The following is an 18,931-nucleotide window of genomic DNA, read 5'->3' as shown; positions in this document are numbered from 1 at the left end:
AAAATTAAGGTAATAACTTCCATGTCACCATCCCAACCAAGGTACTTTCATGCTTTTATGTATTATAGTTTGAGTCTCTCATTCAAAATGCTTGGGACCAGAAGTGTTTTGGATTTTGGAGTTTATCAGATTTTGGAATATTTTCATACACATAATGGAATATCCTGGAGAAGGCACCTAAGTACTGCATAAACATGAAATTCCTTTAAGTTGCATATATACCTTATAAACATAGCCTGAAAGTAATTTTATACACATAACAACAACAATTTTAATAATGTTGTTCCTGAAACAAGGTCTGTGTACAACTAACCATCAGAAAGCAAATCTGAACTATCTCTACCCCTCATGTGGACGATTTCGGAATGTTTTGGATTTTGGAAATCCAGATAAGGAAGACTGAACCTATAGTAATTTCTACTTCTCTGTGTTTATATGGTGATATTAAAATGTTCTCTTATATCTAGCCAATGAAACTAAGGTTCATAAAAACAGAATGCATCAAGGTGGGGAAATCACTAATGTCACATAATTCCTCGGCCAAAAGTGAGGACCTTAATGAGAAAAATCGCTAATAATACATTACAAACTAAAACTAAGGCTCAAAACACAGGCCAAATAAAGTGGCTTTTGACCACTTTGGGAGCATGGTGTTTATATTACGCATGCCCCCAAAGCAGCTGGAAGCCGCTCCGAGGCCATACTAAGGGGGTAAAAGCTAGACCTTTAAGAAGCAGAAATAATCCAGCTCCTGGCAGTGCTGGTTTGGGACTGCAGTGGCAGCCTGCTTTAGAAACAGGCATTACAGTCGCCTCAGTCCCAGTGTGATTGCGGCCAAAGGCTGCTTCTACGGGGCCATCGACTTTGTCCCTAACTGAATGTATTAAATGAGAGTTGGACTAGTGTAGAATCTAAAGGAGTTCTTCTGAAGCTATCTGATGTGATAGGTGGGCATTTCCCTCCCTCTTGTGCCAGGGGGTAGTACCATATTTATGCCATATTATTACAGTTATTTTATCTACATAGTTTCCAAGAAACTGCACCTTCTGTAGAGTAGAGCAGCATTGATCTAAAGGGAGCTGGGAGGTCCTTGCTTCAAATATTACCTCAGGCTTAGATAAGTTGGCCTTTGACAGTTTACTATCAGGTTTAGATTCTCTTTGTCTCTCATGTAGGATAATAATGGCCTTCCTTACACAACTACTGCAAGTAATATCTGCGAAACACTTTGAATACTTTCCTCTTCCACACTACTGGATAACAACAGAGAGTTGTACTGAACTAGAGGGACTGGCCCAAGTCCTGCTCAATTTATGTTCAAGGATGCACTGAAGAAAGAGAAAATCACCTGAAATACAAACAGACAAACAGATGGAGAGCCAGCAGGGTTTGAGTGTTGGATTATGACTCTGGAGACCAGAATTCAATTTCTAGCTCGGCCATGAAACCCACCGGTTGACCTTGGGCAAATCACATACTGTACTCTCAGCCTCAGGGGAAAGCAATGGCAAACTTCCTCTGAACAAATCTTGCCAATAAAGGTCCATGATAGGTTTGTCTTAGGGTCACCATAAGTTGGAAATTACTTGAAGGCACAAAACAACAAAAACAACAACAGATGGGTAAACATGCAAAAGCATAAAATATAAAAGAAGAGAAGTGTTTGTGTTTTCCTTTGGCCAAATACAGACAAAGTCTCAAATGCACATGGTCCCTAGATCTGCACTGCTAAATGTTATGTTGTTCTCTTAACTCCAAATGGGCCTTCTTGAGTTTGGTCAAGGCATTGGCATTCCCCACTCCCAAGACTGGGACAAATGAAATTCCTCTCAAGTGGTAGTTATATAGCCTGATATGGTTAGCTTTCTGAAAGTTTTGAGATGATATTCACAGGCTTGGGAGATGTGTACATCCCCTCTCCTCCCTGAGATTGCACAAGGAGAAATATTCAAGTTGGCAGGGAGGGAGCTTCTTACCAGCATTATGACTGCCACAATCACCTTAGCTGCATATTTGTTCATCTTTAGGATTAAGACCTCTTTACTAAGTAACTCAAACAGAGTATAATTAAACTATAAAACTTCTAAATCTAGACTAGTGATCCCCAAACTCTGGCCTGCCAACAGTCTCAGACTTTGGCTCCCAGAATCCCAGACTATTGGCCAAGATGGTTCAGGTTTCTGGGAGCTGAAATCCAAAACACTTGGAAGACCAGAGTTTGGGAATCACTGATGTAGACTATAAAGCAAGTTAGTACTTACGTAACAAATGTATATAGACAGATGAGAAGCCTTATTACTAAAAACTCCTTGTCAGTCTTCCACAAACACAGCTAACTAAAGGACAAACTGAATGCATTGAAATATGAAATACAAGTTAATGGGAACATCAATTTACAAGAGGAAAAATCTGCTTAAGATTGGCTTGGGTGCGCGCACACACACACACACACACACACTCAATCTATGATTTGCCTACCTCTGGGTCTGTTTACATAGTAAAGGAGCAAATCAAAGATTTCACTGAGCATGGAGGGAAGAGGAGACTCTTGCCCAGTCACCTGAAAAGTAAATGGTCATGTAAATGTACAACAGACATATCCAGACTGGCAGGTTTGTATGCCAGCAGCTTTTCCTTGCGTCTGCAAATATGAGAAATCTTGTCTAAATAATATGCACAACTGGCTTCCAGCCAGATTTGTGAACTTGTGCTCCATTTCCAGATCATGATAGTCTGGAACTTGTTGCAAATGGTACTCAGACAAAATGTTCCAAATATACTTCCAGACTTGTGGAATACTGCCCATATTATCTTAATGTTGCATGAAAGTACATTTTAGGAGGCACAGTAAAGAAATACAAGTTAGGTGGTAAAATTAATGGAATCATTTCAGACTCCAAGCAAAAAGTCACATTTCTGAATAAGAAAGAGTCATGAGGCACTTTAAAACATTAGCATGTGTCTAAATCCCAGATCCAGGAACAAGCCTCCCACAAAGACTCTGCCTGATTAGGATTCAGTTTCAGCTTACTGGCGCTCACCCAGCTCACCATTGCCTTTAGGCATCTAGCCCTTTTTGCAGTCAGATGGAATGGGCAAACAGAACTGAGTGTCATCTGCAGTCTAGAGAAAATGTACTCCACAACATCAGATGGCACATCTTGATGGCGTTATATCGATGTTGACTAGCATAGGGGACTGGATGGTGTCTTGTGGATCCTAAAGCACAACCTATGAAGCTGAAAAATCCCCAGATTTTGAAAATACTGCAATAAATAAATAAGTTTCAAAATGCTAGTCTCTGGCAGCAATCCAGTAGGTAATAAGGTCAACAACTGTAGCAATCTCTTACTACAAATCCATTGACCTATTCCAAGAGGATTCCTTGTTGTTAACTGCCATCAAGTCGACTTCAACTCAAGGAGGCCCCCAAGTTACCCTGTCATCAACAGCCCAGTCAGGTCTTGCAGAATCAGGAATGATGGTTCCTTGATTGAGTCTATCCATCTGTACTGCGGTCTTCCTTCTTTCCTACCGCGTTCTACCTTACCAAGCATTATTGTCTTTTCCAGTGAGTCAGGTGTTCTCACAATATGGCCAAAGTATGACAGTTTCAGTTTAGTCATTTTCTTCTTCTAGGGAAAGTTCATTTGCTCTAGGACCCATTATTTGTCTTTTTAGCAGTTCACAGTATCCGTAGAACTCCAACAATACCTTTCAAATGAGTTGATTTTCTTCCTAACAGCTTTCTTCACTGCCCAGATTTTACAACCATGCATAGAAACTGGAAATATGATGGCATGGGCAATCCTAACTTTAGTATTCCAGGAGGATAGCATAGTTAATAGTATTGAAAGTCCTCAAGAGGCCAAGGAGTATCTACAAAATAGCATTCCCCTATCTTTCTCCCAAAGAAAGACATGTATCGGAGTGATCATGGTAGATCATTTCTGTAGATCCAGAAAGAAAATGACCTAAGATTTGAGTTCAACCAGTTCTGAGCATCAAAAGTACAACTCCTATCAAGATTCATCACTCTGAATAACCTGTTTTCACATACACAAATTCTGAATAAATAAACTGGGTAGAATGAAATATTTCAAACAAGCAACATTAATAATACTGAAACAGGCAACTATAAAAACAAAGAAACAAATCTTTATAAGATTCTATTCCTTTAGCATGGTAAAGTAACCAAAAATGTACAGAAAACCCCACTCATGCATCAAGAACAAATATGACAACAACATACAATTAAAAAGAGCCTGTTTCTCAGTGGAAACTACAACTCAGCAGAACACCCTTTCCCCAATATAGACTGACAAGCAGAGAATTTAACACCATCACTAAAACAACTTCCACAACTCTGCATATAGCTATGTTTTCTAGGAATCACTCAAAATCTGTCAAAAGCTAGAGAGAAAACCTAAAATTAAACAGATCAGCTGTGCCTTAGTTTGCAGGAGATGTAGAACCATGAAAGCAAACTACAGCAATACTGGCCTTTGTTTTCTCCCAGTACACTAAGGTAGGATGGCTGGCAATATGTTTGCTCCCTGCACAAAGAAAACCCAAAGACAGAGAAGACCAGGCCAAGAAACTGCAGCATCATTACTTACTACACTGCTTCCACACAAATGAAATCCTATTATCAACATTCACCAACCTGCTGCCCTCCAAATCAGATCTTTTGTACTACCATTCTTAGGATTCCTGACCATTAGCCATGGTAGCAGACTGATTGATAGTATTAAGTTAAAGAAGGCTATCCAATGGAACCAATCCTGTGCTTTTTTATTCAGCAAATATGCAGAACCGATTAGTGATCTACAGGCCAAATCACATTTCTGAGGCTATCTTTATCCATCATACTCCCCACACAACAATAGTCATCCATTTCAATCATGGCTAACGTTGCTATATATCCTGTCTTTGATACAATCAGATTGTTCAAGTCATCGTACAATGATCTATATCATTCTCCTTCTCAATAAACTGTGAGTCTCCAGACATTATAGAGAACTTCTCATTTACCAGCTATGTACACTTAATAAGATTGTGTGTGTATTCAAGATGTTCTCGACATACATTGAGATTTGTTCAGAGAGAGATTGCCTTTGTCTTCCTCTGAGGCTGAGACTTGCCAAGGTCACCCAGTGGGTTTCCATCGCCGAGCAGGGATTCAAGCCCTGGTCTTCAAAATCAACACTCAAACCACTACACCAACTTTACAAATTAAACCACAAAATAATAATAATAAAAATAATAAAAGTTTTATTTTTATACCGCCCTTCTTCAAATCAGGGCGGTGCACAACAAAATTATGCAATACAATAAACACCGAAACAAATACAATGTACAAAAGCCATATCACAAGTAAAAACCTAAACATACAGTGGATCCTTGTTACACGCTGGGGTTTGGTTCCAAGATCCCCCGTGTATAACAAAATCCGTGTATACTCAAGTCCCATTAAGTATAATGACATAGCAAAATGGTGTCCCTAATAAAAAATGGAACATCAAGGTAAATTTATACTTTTTTGGAACATTTTCAAACCGTGTATGCTTAAATCCTTGTATAAAAAATCCGTGTATAAGAAAGGCCAACTGTATTAAAAACATTACACCTCATGCCAGTCTACAATGCTGGCAGAGGGAGAGGGGGTGAATAAACAATCTGGGGGGAAGTATTCAGGGGTAGGCCTGTTTGAATAAATAGGTTTTCAACCCCTTCTTAAATTGAGGTAACGAGGTGGCTGCACGGAGCTCTGTGGGCAGCGAGTTCCAGAGGCTGGGGGCCGAGGTCGTAAAGACCCTCTTGGAAGTAGAAACTAACCTAGCCTCCGGAACTCTTAAAAGTTGCTGCCCAGATGATCTGAGAGTGCGGGGCGGATTATATGGGGAGAGGCGGTCCATCAGATACCCTGGGCCCAAGCCATTTAGGGCTTTATAGGTAACGACCAACACCTTGTATTGCGCCTGGAAGTGAATAGGCAGCCAGTGCAACTCTTTGAGCGCTGGTGTTATGTGACTGGCCCTAGGTGTATTAGTGACCAGTTGGGCTGCCATATTCTGCACTAATTGCAGCTTCCGGGTATGGTACAAGGGTTGCCCCATGTAGAGCACATTACAGAAGTCCAAGCGAGAGGTTACCAGAGCATGTACAACAGTTTCAAGGTCCCTCTGGCCCAGGTAGGGACGCAGCTGGCGTATCCGCCGAAGCTGATAACAGGTGCTCCTGACTGTTGCATCCACTTGAGATGTAAGGTGGAGTGACGAGTCAAGGAGCACCCCCAGACTGCGTACAGAGTCCTTCACGGGGAGCGTGACTCCGTTCAGGACGGGTGGAATTACTGCCATCCCTGGACCAGGAGAACCTATCACAAGTACTTCAGTTTTCTCTGGATTCAGGCTGAGTCTGTTTTCCCTCATCCAGCCCATTACCGACTCCAAACAGGCCACGAGAGGAGAGATGCCATCCCCGGTCACTGCATCAGCCGGAGACATAGAGAAGACTATTTGGGTGTCATCAGCGTACTGATAACCCCGCGCCCCATGTCTCCGGATGATCTCTCCCAGTGGTTTCATGTAAATGTTAAAAAGCATGGGAGACAGAATGGCTCCTTGAGGGACCCCAGATGTTAGGGGTCTCCTGTAGGAGCACACGTCTCCCAGCTGCACCATCTGGAACCTCCCAGAGAGGTAGGACCGGAACCACTGGAGCGCAGTGCCCCCGATTCCCACCTCCGCCAGGCGCTCCAGAAGGATACCATGGTCTATGGTATCGAAAGCCGCTGAGATGTCCAAGAGCACCAACAGGGACACGCTACCCCTGTCAATGCCCAGACGGATATCATCGACCAAGGCGACCATAGCAGTCTCAACCCCGTAGCCCGCCCGAAAGCCGGTTTGAAATGGGTCTAGATAATCCGTTTCATCCAGGATCGATTGGAGCTGGAGAGCAACCGCCCTCTCAATCACCTTCCCCAAAAATGGCAGTAGCGAGACTGGCCGATAATTGTTATGCAACAGGGGGTCAAGGGAGGGCTTTTTTAACAAAGGTTTTACTATGGCCAATTTCAAATTAGATGGAAATTGCCCATCCCTCAAAGATGTATTAATAATCCGGTGTAACAATGATGTCACAACCGGCCCCCCCTGTGCCGCTAGCCATGAGGGACAGGGATCGAGAGAGCATGTTGTCTTCCTAACACTCCGAAGGATCCTGTCCACATCCTCGGTACTAACAGACTCAAACTGATCCAGTATAACTGAGTCCACGGAAGCTCTGGATGCCTCTACTCTAGGTTCTGCTTTAACGCTGGCTTCAAGACCTTCGCTTATCCGAGAGGTTTTATCCGCGAAGAAGTTGTTAAATTGGTCACAGCAGGCCTTAGAAGGTTCAAGGATCTGGTTCGGGGCAGGAGGGAGCTGAGTTAGCTCCCTGACTACCCTGAACAACTCTGCTGGACGCAACTCCGCGGACGCGATACGAGCACCATAGAACGAATTCTTAGCTGCCCGTATCGCCTCTCCATAGTCCTCCAAGAGGTGGTCTAAGAGAGTCTTGTCGGCTAAGCGTAGGTGTTTCCGCCAGCGATGCTCTAGCCGTCGCAGGACCCGCTTCCGCGCCCGGAGATCTTCCGTGTACCAGGGCTTTCGTTTGGAAGCAGGCCTGAGAGGGCGCTATTAGCTATTAGGCCACAGACTTTTTACAGTCTTGCTTATGGGTTAATTATTTGTGGAACAGTATGACCAATGAGAAAGGGGGAAAAATACATTTTCCAGATTACAAAAGCTTTAAGCCCAGTTTGGGATCCTTATACCAGACCAGGTTTGACTCAAGTCACAAGAGCCTTGCAGAAAGATGGGCCTTAAAAATTTCTACCAACATGCAAAAATTACTTATTTATAAAGCAATTAAATCCTAAGCTAGTATTTTTTACAAGAAACACGTACAACAGGGATAGAACCTATATTTATGCAATCAGTATTTCAGTATACAGAGAAAGGTGCAAACCGTACTAGAGTGGTTGCTATTTGATAAAACCTGTGGGTTTTTTTTTGAGTGAGACAGTGGAAAGAGACCTGGCAGGCAGATTTCTCATATTGCTAAAGTTTCTGGCACTCAAAGCAATCATGCTGGACATTTTCTACTCCTCAAATACCACTAAACTAAATTTATGCGATTATTTTTACAAACTTTAACAGAAGCAGCAACAGGAGAAATTATAATCAGAGGAGACACAAATACAATAATTTAGATTGATCTTATCATCCAAGGAGGAAGAACTGAAACAGATCTCTGCTTTTGGAATTGACAAAGGAAACTAATTTGGTGGATCCATGAAGAACCATGCAACCATGCAGATACTTTTTTCTCCAATATTCATCATACTTATTCTGAAGTGGACTATTTCTTTGCATCTAAATCACTGTTTAAAGATATTTGTTGTTGTTGTTGTATGCCTTCAAGTCTATTCTGACTTGTGGCAACCCTAAGTGGCAACCCTAAGGCAAAACTATCATAGGGTCTTCTTGGCAAGTTTCTTCAGGGGGGTTTGCCACTGCCATCCTCTGAGGCTGAAAGAGTGTGACTTGCCCAAAATCATCCAGTGGGTTTATAAGATATACTAAGAGATAACAATATACCAGATGTAATAATTGAACCAATCACTCTCCCCCTTGTTTTGATTTGGACCAGAAATACACAAAACAAAAAACTGGAGGATTACTCTACCTCTTTTAACTGATGAACTGTACAAAATGTTCATCATTCACACACCCCAAACTCTTCTATTTAGAAAACAACACCTCTATTACCTCTGAAGCTTTTTTATGCAATACATTAAAATCAATTTTTCATAGATTATTCATACAAGAGGGGGCAAACTTCAAAGAGAGAGAGAGAGAGAGACCCAGTTGTCTCATGCTCACAAACTGACTCAGGATTCAAACATTTTTACTGAACTCCTAAAGAAAAAATTGGCACTGATGAAATTAGATACCAGAAAAATTCAAACCTCATTATATTATTCTAAAGCATATTATTATGAACATAGTAATAAAAATGCTTGCCTTCTAGCCAGAGGAATTAAAAAGAGAGCAGAAAGAAAAATTATTACTTCTATTACCATATGTAGAAAATGTCTAAAACTTTCTCTCATGTTGCATCTGCACTGCAGAAATAATCCAGTTGACATCACTTTAACTGTCATAGCTCAATGCTAAGGAATTCTGGCCATTGTAGTTCATTGTGACATAAGAGTTCTGTGACAGAAGCTATGGCCTGTTACAGACAGGCCAAAATAAAGCTGCTTCGAATCACTTTGGAGGTATGGTATTTCAATGATGCATGTGTCCTAAGAGTCCAAAAGCCGCACCAAAGCCATGCACCAGTTCTAAGGACTGGAGTGCAGCTTTGGTGCGGCTTTTGGACTCTTAGGACGCATGCGTCATTGAAATACCATACCTCCAAAGTGACTCGAAGCAGCTTTATTTTGGCCTGTCTGTAACAGGCCTATGTCACAAAACTACAAATCCCACTATTCCACTAACCATGGCAGTTAAAATGGTGTCAACCTGGATTATTTCTGTAATGCGGATACAGTCCCAATGAGATTATTAATGAATTTTACTCCAAACTGCATTTGTCTGAAACCCCAACTAAGTTAAATATAGATGGATTTATTATTATTTTTAAATATAAAATTTCAAATTTACATTCTTCTTTTGTAAACAGACTCATAACTATGAATAAAATTAAGCAAGCTATTAACAAACTGAAGCCAGGCATATCTCCCAGCCCTGATGGCTACTCAGGAGAATTATATAAACTACTTTTTAGCAGTTAGTCCCATACCTACTTGAGGTATTTAATCAATGTATGGATTCTGTACTCTCCCCAATCAGTTGACACTTCTTGTATTATTCCCATTCCAAAAACAATGGAAGAAAATTCAGAGGCTAAGTCCATCATACCAATAACTCCAATAAATCAGGATATTCTAACCTCAATTCTTGTCAGTACAATGAATTTATTTTAGGGTAGTTGCATCCTGATCAAGTCAAATTAATGCCAGGTGGAAGACTTGCAAATTCCATGTGTAGAGTTCTTAATATATTACATCATGACATCCTGTTGAATACTCCAGCTGCACTGGTATCTTTATATTTACTGATAGTGTTTGCCCACAGATTTATGACATGCTTAAGGAAATTATGGCATGGTACAGAGCACCAAAAAGAGGCGTCAGGGAGGCACGTCTCCTTTCCTTTGCGCCGCAGCAACCAAATTGCGCAATGGTGCTGCACAGCAAGAAAGGAACGCCAGGAAGAGGCTCCTTTTAGCGGCTCAGTTGCAACACCGAAACCACCAGAGACGGCGCAATGGCGTTGCAGCTGTGTAGATGGTGCTGTGCAGCTGTGACGTCGTCACGCCATGACGCCGCAAAGAGCCCATCTGTCCAGGGTCTATTTAAGCATTCAGAGGCTTCAGTTCTTGTCAATGAAATCGGCTCTCCCCCATTGCTCTTCAAAGGGATATTAAACAAGGTTGCCCTTTTTCACCTCTCTTATTTGCTTTGGATGTTAAACCTCTAGGAAATTTGATGCAGTCTAAATAGTGGGTGGACAGATTAATGGTCATCGACAAAAAAAATATTCTGTGCTGATGATATTTTATTTTTTCCCTGAAAACACTGAAGAATCCTTTTGACACTTCCAGCTGGGATGGAGTCATGCTAGCCACTTGGTTCACATGGCTGCAAATAAATCTGTGGTTTGTTGTGGTGAAATAGTGAGTTTCTACTCCAGGTTGCAAGTGATCTTCTCAGTAAAGAGCATACAGAGGGGCTTGTTGGGGCTCATTCCAGTTGCCCACATGTGGCAGAGAAGAATTTAATCTACCCAAGGAGGAGGAGACCAAGGGAGCCAAAGAGCCGCCCTAGCCATGCCAGACAGCTGCCTGGATAGATAGGCTTAGCAACATACAACAGCATTTTTAATTTAACAAACTACGAGAATCATTGGATCCTAGTATGAAATTGAAATACAAACTTATTTGGCTTAAAAACCTCTCTGCCAGCAGCGAAGCATTGGTTTTAATTTGAAACAGATTAAATATAACTTGATTTAGGCTACGAACTATCTGGAAATGACTGAAGGAAGTGGTGAGATACATAATAATAATAATAATAATAATAATAATAATATGCTTTATTTTTATACCGCTTTTCCGAGGTGATCAAAGCGGTTCACAGAATCATTTAAAACTTACACATCATAAAAACAACCTCACAAAAACCAATAAAAATTGAACAACATGCAATAAAGACAAGCAAGATGGCGGTCGGGAGGAGGGCTTTACTTCTTAGCAGGCAGAGGCCTGTTGTTGCTGGCCTGCTTAAAAAGAGGCAGCAACAAGCTAAAGGAAGGACAGATAGATTTGAATAATATTCTAAGTGAGAAGTGAGTGGATTTACTGAAACGTTCCATAAAGGGACAACAAATACGCTGATTTAAAGTATGAATTATAATTGAATGTAAAATAGAAACTGAAGAACAGGATACCAAATGCTGACTGCTTTCGAGGGGGAGAAACCAGAAGAGGGGAATCTGAAATTCAGAAGGTGGTGATAGAAGATGGTGGACTGAAGACAGGAGAAGAAGAGAGACATTGATTGAATCGAGCAAGATTTAATATCAGACTGATTTTGATAAACATAAAATTATTAAGGTGGAGACTTGGACTAAGTGGAGGTGAGTAGAGAGGATGGAAGAAGATGATGTGGAGACAACGGTGGGATCAGAATGGATGGAGAGGAGGGAACAGTGGAGATGGAGAGAAGGCAATATCTGGATGGAGAGGAGCCAACAAGAGAAGGACACATAATGACAACAAATTCTAAACAGGGGAGAACAGAGGAAAGATGGGGTAATGAAGGGAAAGATTGGTGTACGGTGAGGGGGTTGAAAGAGGAAGGGGGACAAAAGATGCTGAGGAAGGGAATAGAATTACAGAGGAAGAACAGATTAGATTTGGTTGATAAACAAGAACTTGAAATTGACAAACAGGGAGAATTTGATAAGGAAAGAAGAGGTGTTAGGGATGTTAGGAGGGGAGATGTAGATAGTTAAGGAAGTTGAGGAAGGCTGGAGTAAGTGACGTTGTGATGATCTCCCTGTGGTCTAAGCAGCCAAACAGCAGGTCTGCCTTGGCTCTTAGTCCAAGCAGATCCTTAGCTTCTCCCTGAGTCTCCTGGTCTATGTTTCTACTCCTTTCTGAGTTGAAGATGACCCCTGGAGATCCTCGAATCACGCTGCCACCACCCAGTGAATTCACATTGGATTTCCTTTAACATACACTGGGACTTCTACTTCTTGCTAATCTTCTCAAGCATCAACTGGGCTGGGACACGTGTAAAGGAGTGTGGAAGTAGCAAATACTTGTGGTGAAGAGCCCAACCAGCCAATCACAAGGCAGCAGTCATCGGCCAATAGAAAGCTGGCTGGTAGAACTTTAAAAAATTCTGTGCTGAAGTTGAAGTTGGCAGTTGGCCATTGACAGTTGAGAGTAGAAGTTGGGGAACAGTTAAGTCCGAGAGAGGACTGTGTTCCAGGAGTTCCTGAGGGAACAGTAGTTTGTCAGTGTGGGTTTTAATTGTAGACCAAGAGAGGGACTAGTGGTCTCAGAAAGGGACGGTAGTAGAACTGGAGGTCTAGTAGTGAGAGGCTCAGAGTTAGCCAGACTCTGGAAGAGGGGTCTTGGTTGATTAATATCCTGAGGGATATTTATAGCCTGTGTGGCTGAGTTACTAACAGAGATAAAAGAACCAACCTGTAACTAAATAAGCAAGCAAGTCAACAATAACGATTTCATGTCCAAGTTACACTTTACCATTCTGTTTTAAAATAAACTTTTGTTGCTGTTTGAACATCCACTTGGCCTGAGTTTTGAAATTATAACACGCTACTAAACACTGGACATTTAGAGGGGTTGAGACATCATAGAGAGGGATCAGTTGTGCATCACATAACTTGGTGGCAGCGGTGGGATTAAAAGAAACCCATGGAACTGCCATCATAAGGAGAAGAAATAAGGTGAAGGAGTGTTGTCTTCACAATACTTTTAAGAAAGTATTTATTATAATTAAAACAGAACAAAAAGATATAAATCATGCAAGATCCTAAGGGCCTTGCAGGTACAAGATGTGTAATTCTAACAGTATTCATTTCATGCAAGCAACCAGAAAAATAATAAATAAGGCCTAAATGTCCAAATCTGACACATTCTCACCTAACTGATATACTGATGTAATATGCCAGCCCTGATGGATTTGAAATATAGAACCCATACAAACAGGCCAAAATAAAGCTGCTTTGGGTCACTTTGGAGGTATGCTGTTTAAATGATGCATGTGTCCTAAGAGGCCAGAAAACATGCCAAAGCCATGCTACAGTCCTAACGACTGGAGTGTGGCTTTGGTGCGGCTTCCGGACTCTTAGGACACATGCATCATTTAAACAGCATACTTCCAAGTGACCCGAAGCAGCTTTATTTTGGCCTGTCTATACCGGCCCATAGTTACAGGTCTTAGCTTAGCATAGACTCTCTGCCTGAATTATGTCTTCTTTCTGTAGGCAAAATGCGACAGTTTTCCTAACCTGTAAGACTAACTTGAGGGAGACCTTCCCACCTTGAATTCTCATTGTGGAAACTACTAACTGCTGAAGACTCTCTCTCTGTCTCTCTCTCTCCAACTCAGAGGCTTTTTCTCTTAGAAGCTTCCGGAAGAAACTCTCGCTCCTGCTCACTGATTGGTCAAGTGAGCCTTCCATCAACTGTGATGTCATTACTTATTTGCATGTGCCTCCTTCCCAGCTTACTCTTATTACCTAGTAGAAGTCTTCCAATGACTGGAGGCCCAGTCATTAGAGACATATTAAGAGGGACAGAGAGAGAGAGGAGAAGGAGTATTGAGTAAGATTACTGAAAGTAATAAGAGGGATAGGTTAATGGAGTGGGGAAAGGGTGAGAAAAGAGGTAAGCAAGGAAGGGTTAAGAGGGGGTGACAGGAATAAAAGGATAGTCAGGAAAGGGAAGGAAGGGAAGGAAAAAATACTATGGCCTGTTACAGACTGCCAAAATAAAGCTGCTTCGGGCCTCATTGGAGGTATGCTATTTTAAATGATGCATGGGTCCTAAGAGTCTGGAAGTTGCGCCAAAGCCACACTACATTCCTAAGCACTGGAGTACAGCTTTGGTGCAGCTTCTGGATTCTTCTGATGCATGCATCATTTAAACAGCATACCTCCAAAGAGACCCGAAGCAGCTTTATTTTGGCAGTCTGTAACAGGCCTAAGAGTTGATCCAGATCATAAAAGTGATTTAAATGGGTGGCAGGTGAGGGAAGGGGGGAAAGAAGACAAATTTACAAAAGAATGAAAAAATGTAAAAACAAACAAAAAACAAAGAAAAGAAAATCCTGAGGAATCTTTTCCTGAGTTGGAAAAAAAATTCTTAACGTGTTTAGTATTTACACTGGCCTCAAAATAAATGTTCAAAGTTCATAATGATGTATTCAAATGCTGCTCTCCAAGCACAAAAACACTGGCAGCAGTTAATTGGCTTTCAAATGCAGCCTTCAGGCTTCTTCCCATTTAAGCATCATAATTACATAGGATATATCACAAACTGATTCCACAAACTCATAACCTAATAACAAAGTGGACGAAAATCAAAGTTCAGACATGGCCATCTTTTTAAAAATTCTTTATCATGTACAATAACCCTTATAAAAATGTTCTTTATTCCCTTACTCTGCTTTCTATTTCAGACAATCTCCTTAACCCTCTCCCTTTCTAAATTTAACAGCTGGCACTCAAAAACAGACAAATTTATTTTCAATAAGAAGAGACCTAGATTTGGAAAATCGACTAAACATGTCATCTCTAAAAATGGATTGGCAATACCTGATAGGTAAACCCATTTTCGCACCTTTCAAGTGAGTGAACTAACCCACATTATTAAACATGATATTGCTTCTGAATAGGTCAATTTAGAAATAAAATATACTTCCTTGATGGAATTTAGTCTTTTTTCTTAGAATACAAAAAACTCCTTCAAAACAATATGAAACCTAGTTCTGTTAAACTCACTGATGATCTGGAAACAATGGCAGAATGAACTTGTTTCTGAACCTTCTCTGATTAAACTTTTTCTTTTACATCCCCAATTTCAAATGCCAGATAAATCTATAGTTGCCCCTCTTAATTCTCGGATCTGAGATCCGCATACTTGAATATGCGTGGAGGGGCGACCTCTGCTATTTATAATGGCGCACGCACACAAGATAATACATACGCATCAGCAGGGGCAAGGGCAAGCGCAAAAGAAAATGAACTTCTGCCAGCACACCGTTTCTAAACTTCTGCAAAGCAAGTGGCCATTTACTGAAAGAAACTTACCACTCAGTTTTAGCTTGTTCTTTCACAACTCTTCCAACGTGTTCATCTACCGCAGAAAGCAGTGAGCACTGAATGGCCTAGGAATACACGTGGCTATAAAGCAACACATATGACCATTGGCTATACAGCATCAAATAAGTTTCAAACACAATACAAAACAGAAAGATAGACTGGCACTAATCTTGAGCCAGTCACCTCTGTTGCCCTAAACTACAGTACAGTGGTGCCCCGGGTTACGAAATTAATTCGTTCCGGGGCGCCGTTCGTAACCCGAAAAGCCTTCGCAAGCCGAATCGCCATAGGCGCTAATGGGGAAAAGCCGTGATTCCGTGTGAAATCGCGCAGAAAAGCACCAAAAGTTTTTTCGTAACCCGAAAAAACTTTCGCAACCCGGAACAATAATTTCCTATGGGTTTTTTTCGTATCCTGAAAATTTCGTAACCTGGGTATTTCGTATCCCGAGGTACCACTGTACTTCACAAGGTAGTTATGAGAATAAAATGTTGTGGAGTGACCATATCTGCTGTCTTGAGTTCCTTGCAGTTTAAGCAAGACATAGAATCATAGAATCATAGAGTTGGAAGAGACCACAAGGGCCATCCAGTCCAACCCCCTGCCATGCAGGAAATCCAAATCAAAGCATCCCCAACAGATGGCCATCCAGCCTCCATTTGAAGACCTCCATGGAGGGAGATGCCACTACACTGCGAGGAAGTGTGCTCCACTGTTGAACAGCCCTTACTGTCAGGAAGTTCTTCCTAATGTTGAGGTGGAATCTCTTTTCCTGTAGCTTGCATCCATTGCTCTGGGTTCTAGTCTCTGGAGCAGCAGAAAACAAGCTTGCTCCCTCCTCAATATGACATCCCTTCAAATATTTAAACAGAGCTATCATATCACCCCTTAACCTTCTTTTCTCCAGGCTAAACATCCCCAGCTCCCTAAGTCGTTCCTCGTAGGGCATGGTTTCCAGACATAAAAGGTAAAAAAAATTAACTAGCCAAGGGCCGAAACAGACCGCCCCAAAGGGGTGGCGTGATGCTGCCCCTGAAAGAGCCAGGTGGGTGCCACAGTAACCACAGACTCCAGCACCACTCTGGACTTTTTCTGGTGCAAAAACAAGTGACCAAATGCTGTTCCTTTTTGTGCCAGATAAACGCTGCCTTTTCTGCTGCCACTGTGGCTTAATGGCACTCCTGTGGCATGCAGCATCTAAACACCGCGCTGCCAGAGTGCCAAAAAGCTGTCCCCATGTGGGCAGCAGGGCAGCATGATGCCAGCTTTGGGGCAGAATTGGGGCATGTGCATACGCCATGCCCCCACACCACCAGGAAGCCGGCTCCAAGTTCATGTTCATCCTCCTCAACCCAAGTGAATTATTATGGCATACTCAGCTGCCAAACAGTCGGAAAATGAAGATGGGAAGCTTTTCCCATCATAGAATTCCAATCTGTTAGTCACAGTGCCTTGAAATGAAAGTGGCTTTTTCAGAAAAGAGGGCTGTAACTTAATAGATGTAAATAACAACAACCATTTTGCTCTATTATGGGCCCATCAAGCAGAACAGGGTTGCTTGAGCACAAGACTAGGATGAAGTGGATCCAGCTTCAAATCTATACCCAATTAATAATGCTTTGTTTCCAAACCTTTGGTGCTATGCAGTTCTAAAAGAACTATTTCCTAGTAATTCAGAAACAATTAAGGCTTACAGTAAATGAATGAAGGTACTGTTGAAGCCTCACAACTCCTTTTATATTGCTGTGTTAAACAGAATACAATGCTCAGGCAGGCAGTAGGATAATCCAGATATGAAGTGACTTCTGTCTGGCTAGTATTATAGAAAACTCTGCCTGCCCTCTGGAAAATGCACAGTTGATGCAGAAATACTATGTCTGAGAGCAGTTGCTCATTGACTGGCCATATGCTGCTCCTGTGGAAAACGAAAAGGCCTTCTGCGTTGGAGGAAACATGAGTTACTTTCCAGCCATTTCCTCTAGAAACCTCTGCTTTTTGCACATCCCGTTTTGTTGCCACCACCATCGCTTTCTTTGCTGCTGTGACAAGAGGCTGGCCTGCCCAAAACAGCCAGGAGGGTCATCATAGGTGAACAACTCAAGTATTCATGGGAAGTATTCATGGGAAGGGGTGAATACATCCAGGGAAAGAGAAGACAGGGAAGATCCTGCTGACATCCCACCTTCCATCTCAGGGGGACTTCAACACTGAAGTGCATTCAAAGGAGCGACTGGCAACTAGCCCTCGGGGCCTCAGGAGATGATGCACTTTTTGGAGGCTTCAATTAGCATCCCTTTCCTTGGCGACTGCCTTATTTTATCAAGAGTAAAAAACACTAGGAAGTCAGACCAAAAAAAGGAGGGATGGAACCCAACTAGAAAACTGATACCTATTTTTCAAAGAAGGAGCGGCGTTTGCTTTTTGCGGCGTAAAAAGGAGGGAGGGAGGGAGGGAGGGAACCGATGGCCGCCTTCAAGGCTGACTGGTTTGTATTTCTACCCCGGCTTTTGTGGAATAACCCCATTTCCCCGGGGGCTGTGTGTGTGTGGACTTATGAAAGGCCGTGACTTGCATAGGCTTTTCTTAGGCAAGGAATCTCCAGAGGGGTCTTGCCAGTTCCTCCCTCTGACAGGACTTGGTGACCTTGGGGAGTCACGCTCTCTCAGCCTCAGAGGAGGGCAATGGCTCCCTGCAGAGCGGGAGGCTTACCCTGAGGTCCTGGAAGGCCTGCTGGAGGGTGGCCAGGGGGTGCTGGCGGTGAGGGCCGGCCACGGCGCAGAGGACGCAGACCAGGGCCTGGTCCTGCTGGCAGTAGAGGCTCAGCGCTTGCCCCTCGTGGGCCTGGCAGCTCCTGCGCTGCGCCTCACGGGGAACCCCCGTTCCTCCTCCTCCTCCTCCTCCTCCTGCCGCCGCCGCCAGGTCCGCCATGCGGTGCCCCGAGAGCCTCTGGCGGTGCTCCTGGGCGTGGAGGGGGCAGAAGCTGAAGCCGCAGTCGAGGCAGGCCTGGGCCGCGCTTTGGGCCTCGTCGGGCTCGCAGGCGTCGCAGGAGCCATCTTGCAGCCAGGGCTCCTCTCCGGCCTCAGCGGAAGCCATGATGCCTTTCTCCTCCCCGCCCCGGGCTTTATTAGCAACTGCTCCCTCCTCCGCCTCCTCCTCCTCCTCCTCCTCCTCTTAGTAAACCGTCTACAAGCGGCGTCGGTGCGCTCTGCGTAATGGCGGCGTCGTCGGAGCTCCTTTCCTCTCAGCCCGCCGCCGCCGCCGCCGCCGCCATTTGCTCAGCTCCCAAGTCTTTCCCCTCTGTCTCTCTCTCTCTCTCTCTCTCTCAGACTCCCTTTTTGTTTTCTCTCGCTTTTGAGGGGGATTTGGGGGCCTTTTTTAAAAAACAAACTGTATCTTCCTTTCTACTTTCCTCCAAAGTCAAAGGTCCAAAACACACTGCAGAAATCATC

The 18,931-nt window shown here is 42.9% G+C and overlaps 1 protein-coding gene across 5 annotated transcripts in view; it reads right to left on the bottom strand.

Annotated features, from left to right (window-relative positions):
- Positions 1 to 18,634, bottom strand: part of LOC149314589 (tripartite motif-containing protein 44-like) — a 161,208-nt gene extending 142,574 nt beyond the window's left edge. For all 5 annotated transcript variants that reach the window (XR_016280939.1, XR_016280940.1, XM_089521437.1 and 2 more), the window contains exon 1: positions 18,192 to 18,634. Coding sequence is in view for 3 of the 5 variants with exons in the window: in XM_089521437.1 (XP_089377563.1) it covers positions 18,192 to 18,575 (384 nt within the window). In the remaining 2 variants the exon portion in view is untranslated. The remainder of the gene's footprint in view (positions 1 to 18,191) is intronic.
- Between the last annotated feature and the right edge of the window lie 297 nt (positions 18,635 to 18,931).

The sequence above is a fragment of the Sceloporus occidentalis genome, unplaced genomic scaffold (assembly GCF_023333645.1).
Source record: "Sceloporus occidentalis isolate IW3139 unplaced genomic scaffold, rSceOcc1.0.p SCAF_4, whole genome shotgun sequence".
NCBI classification, from domain to species: Eukaryota; Metazoa; Chordata; class Lepidosauria; order Squamata; family Phrynosomatidae; genus Sceloporus; species Sceloporus occidentalis.
Note: the sequence above shows the minus strand (reverse complement) of the source record. Positions and strands in the feature narration are given on the sequence as shown.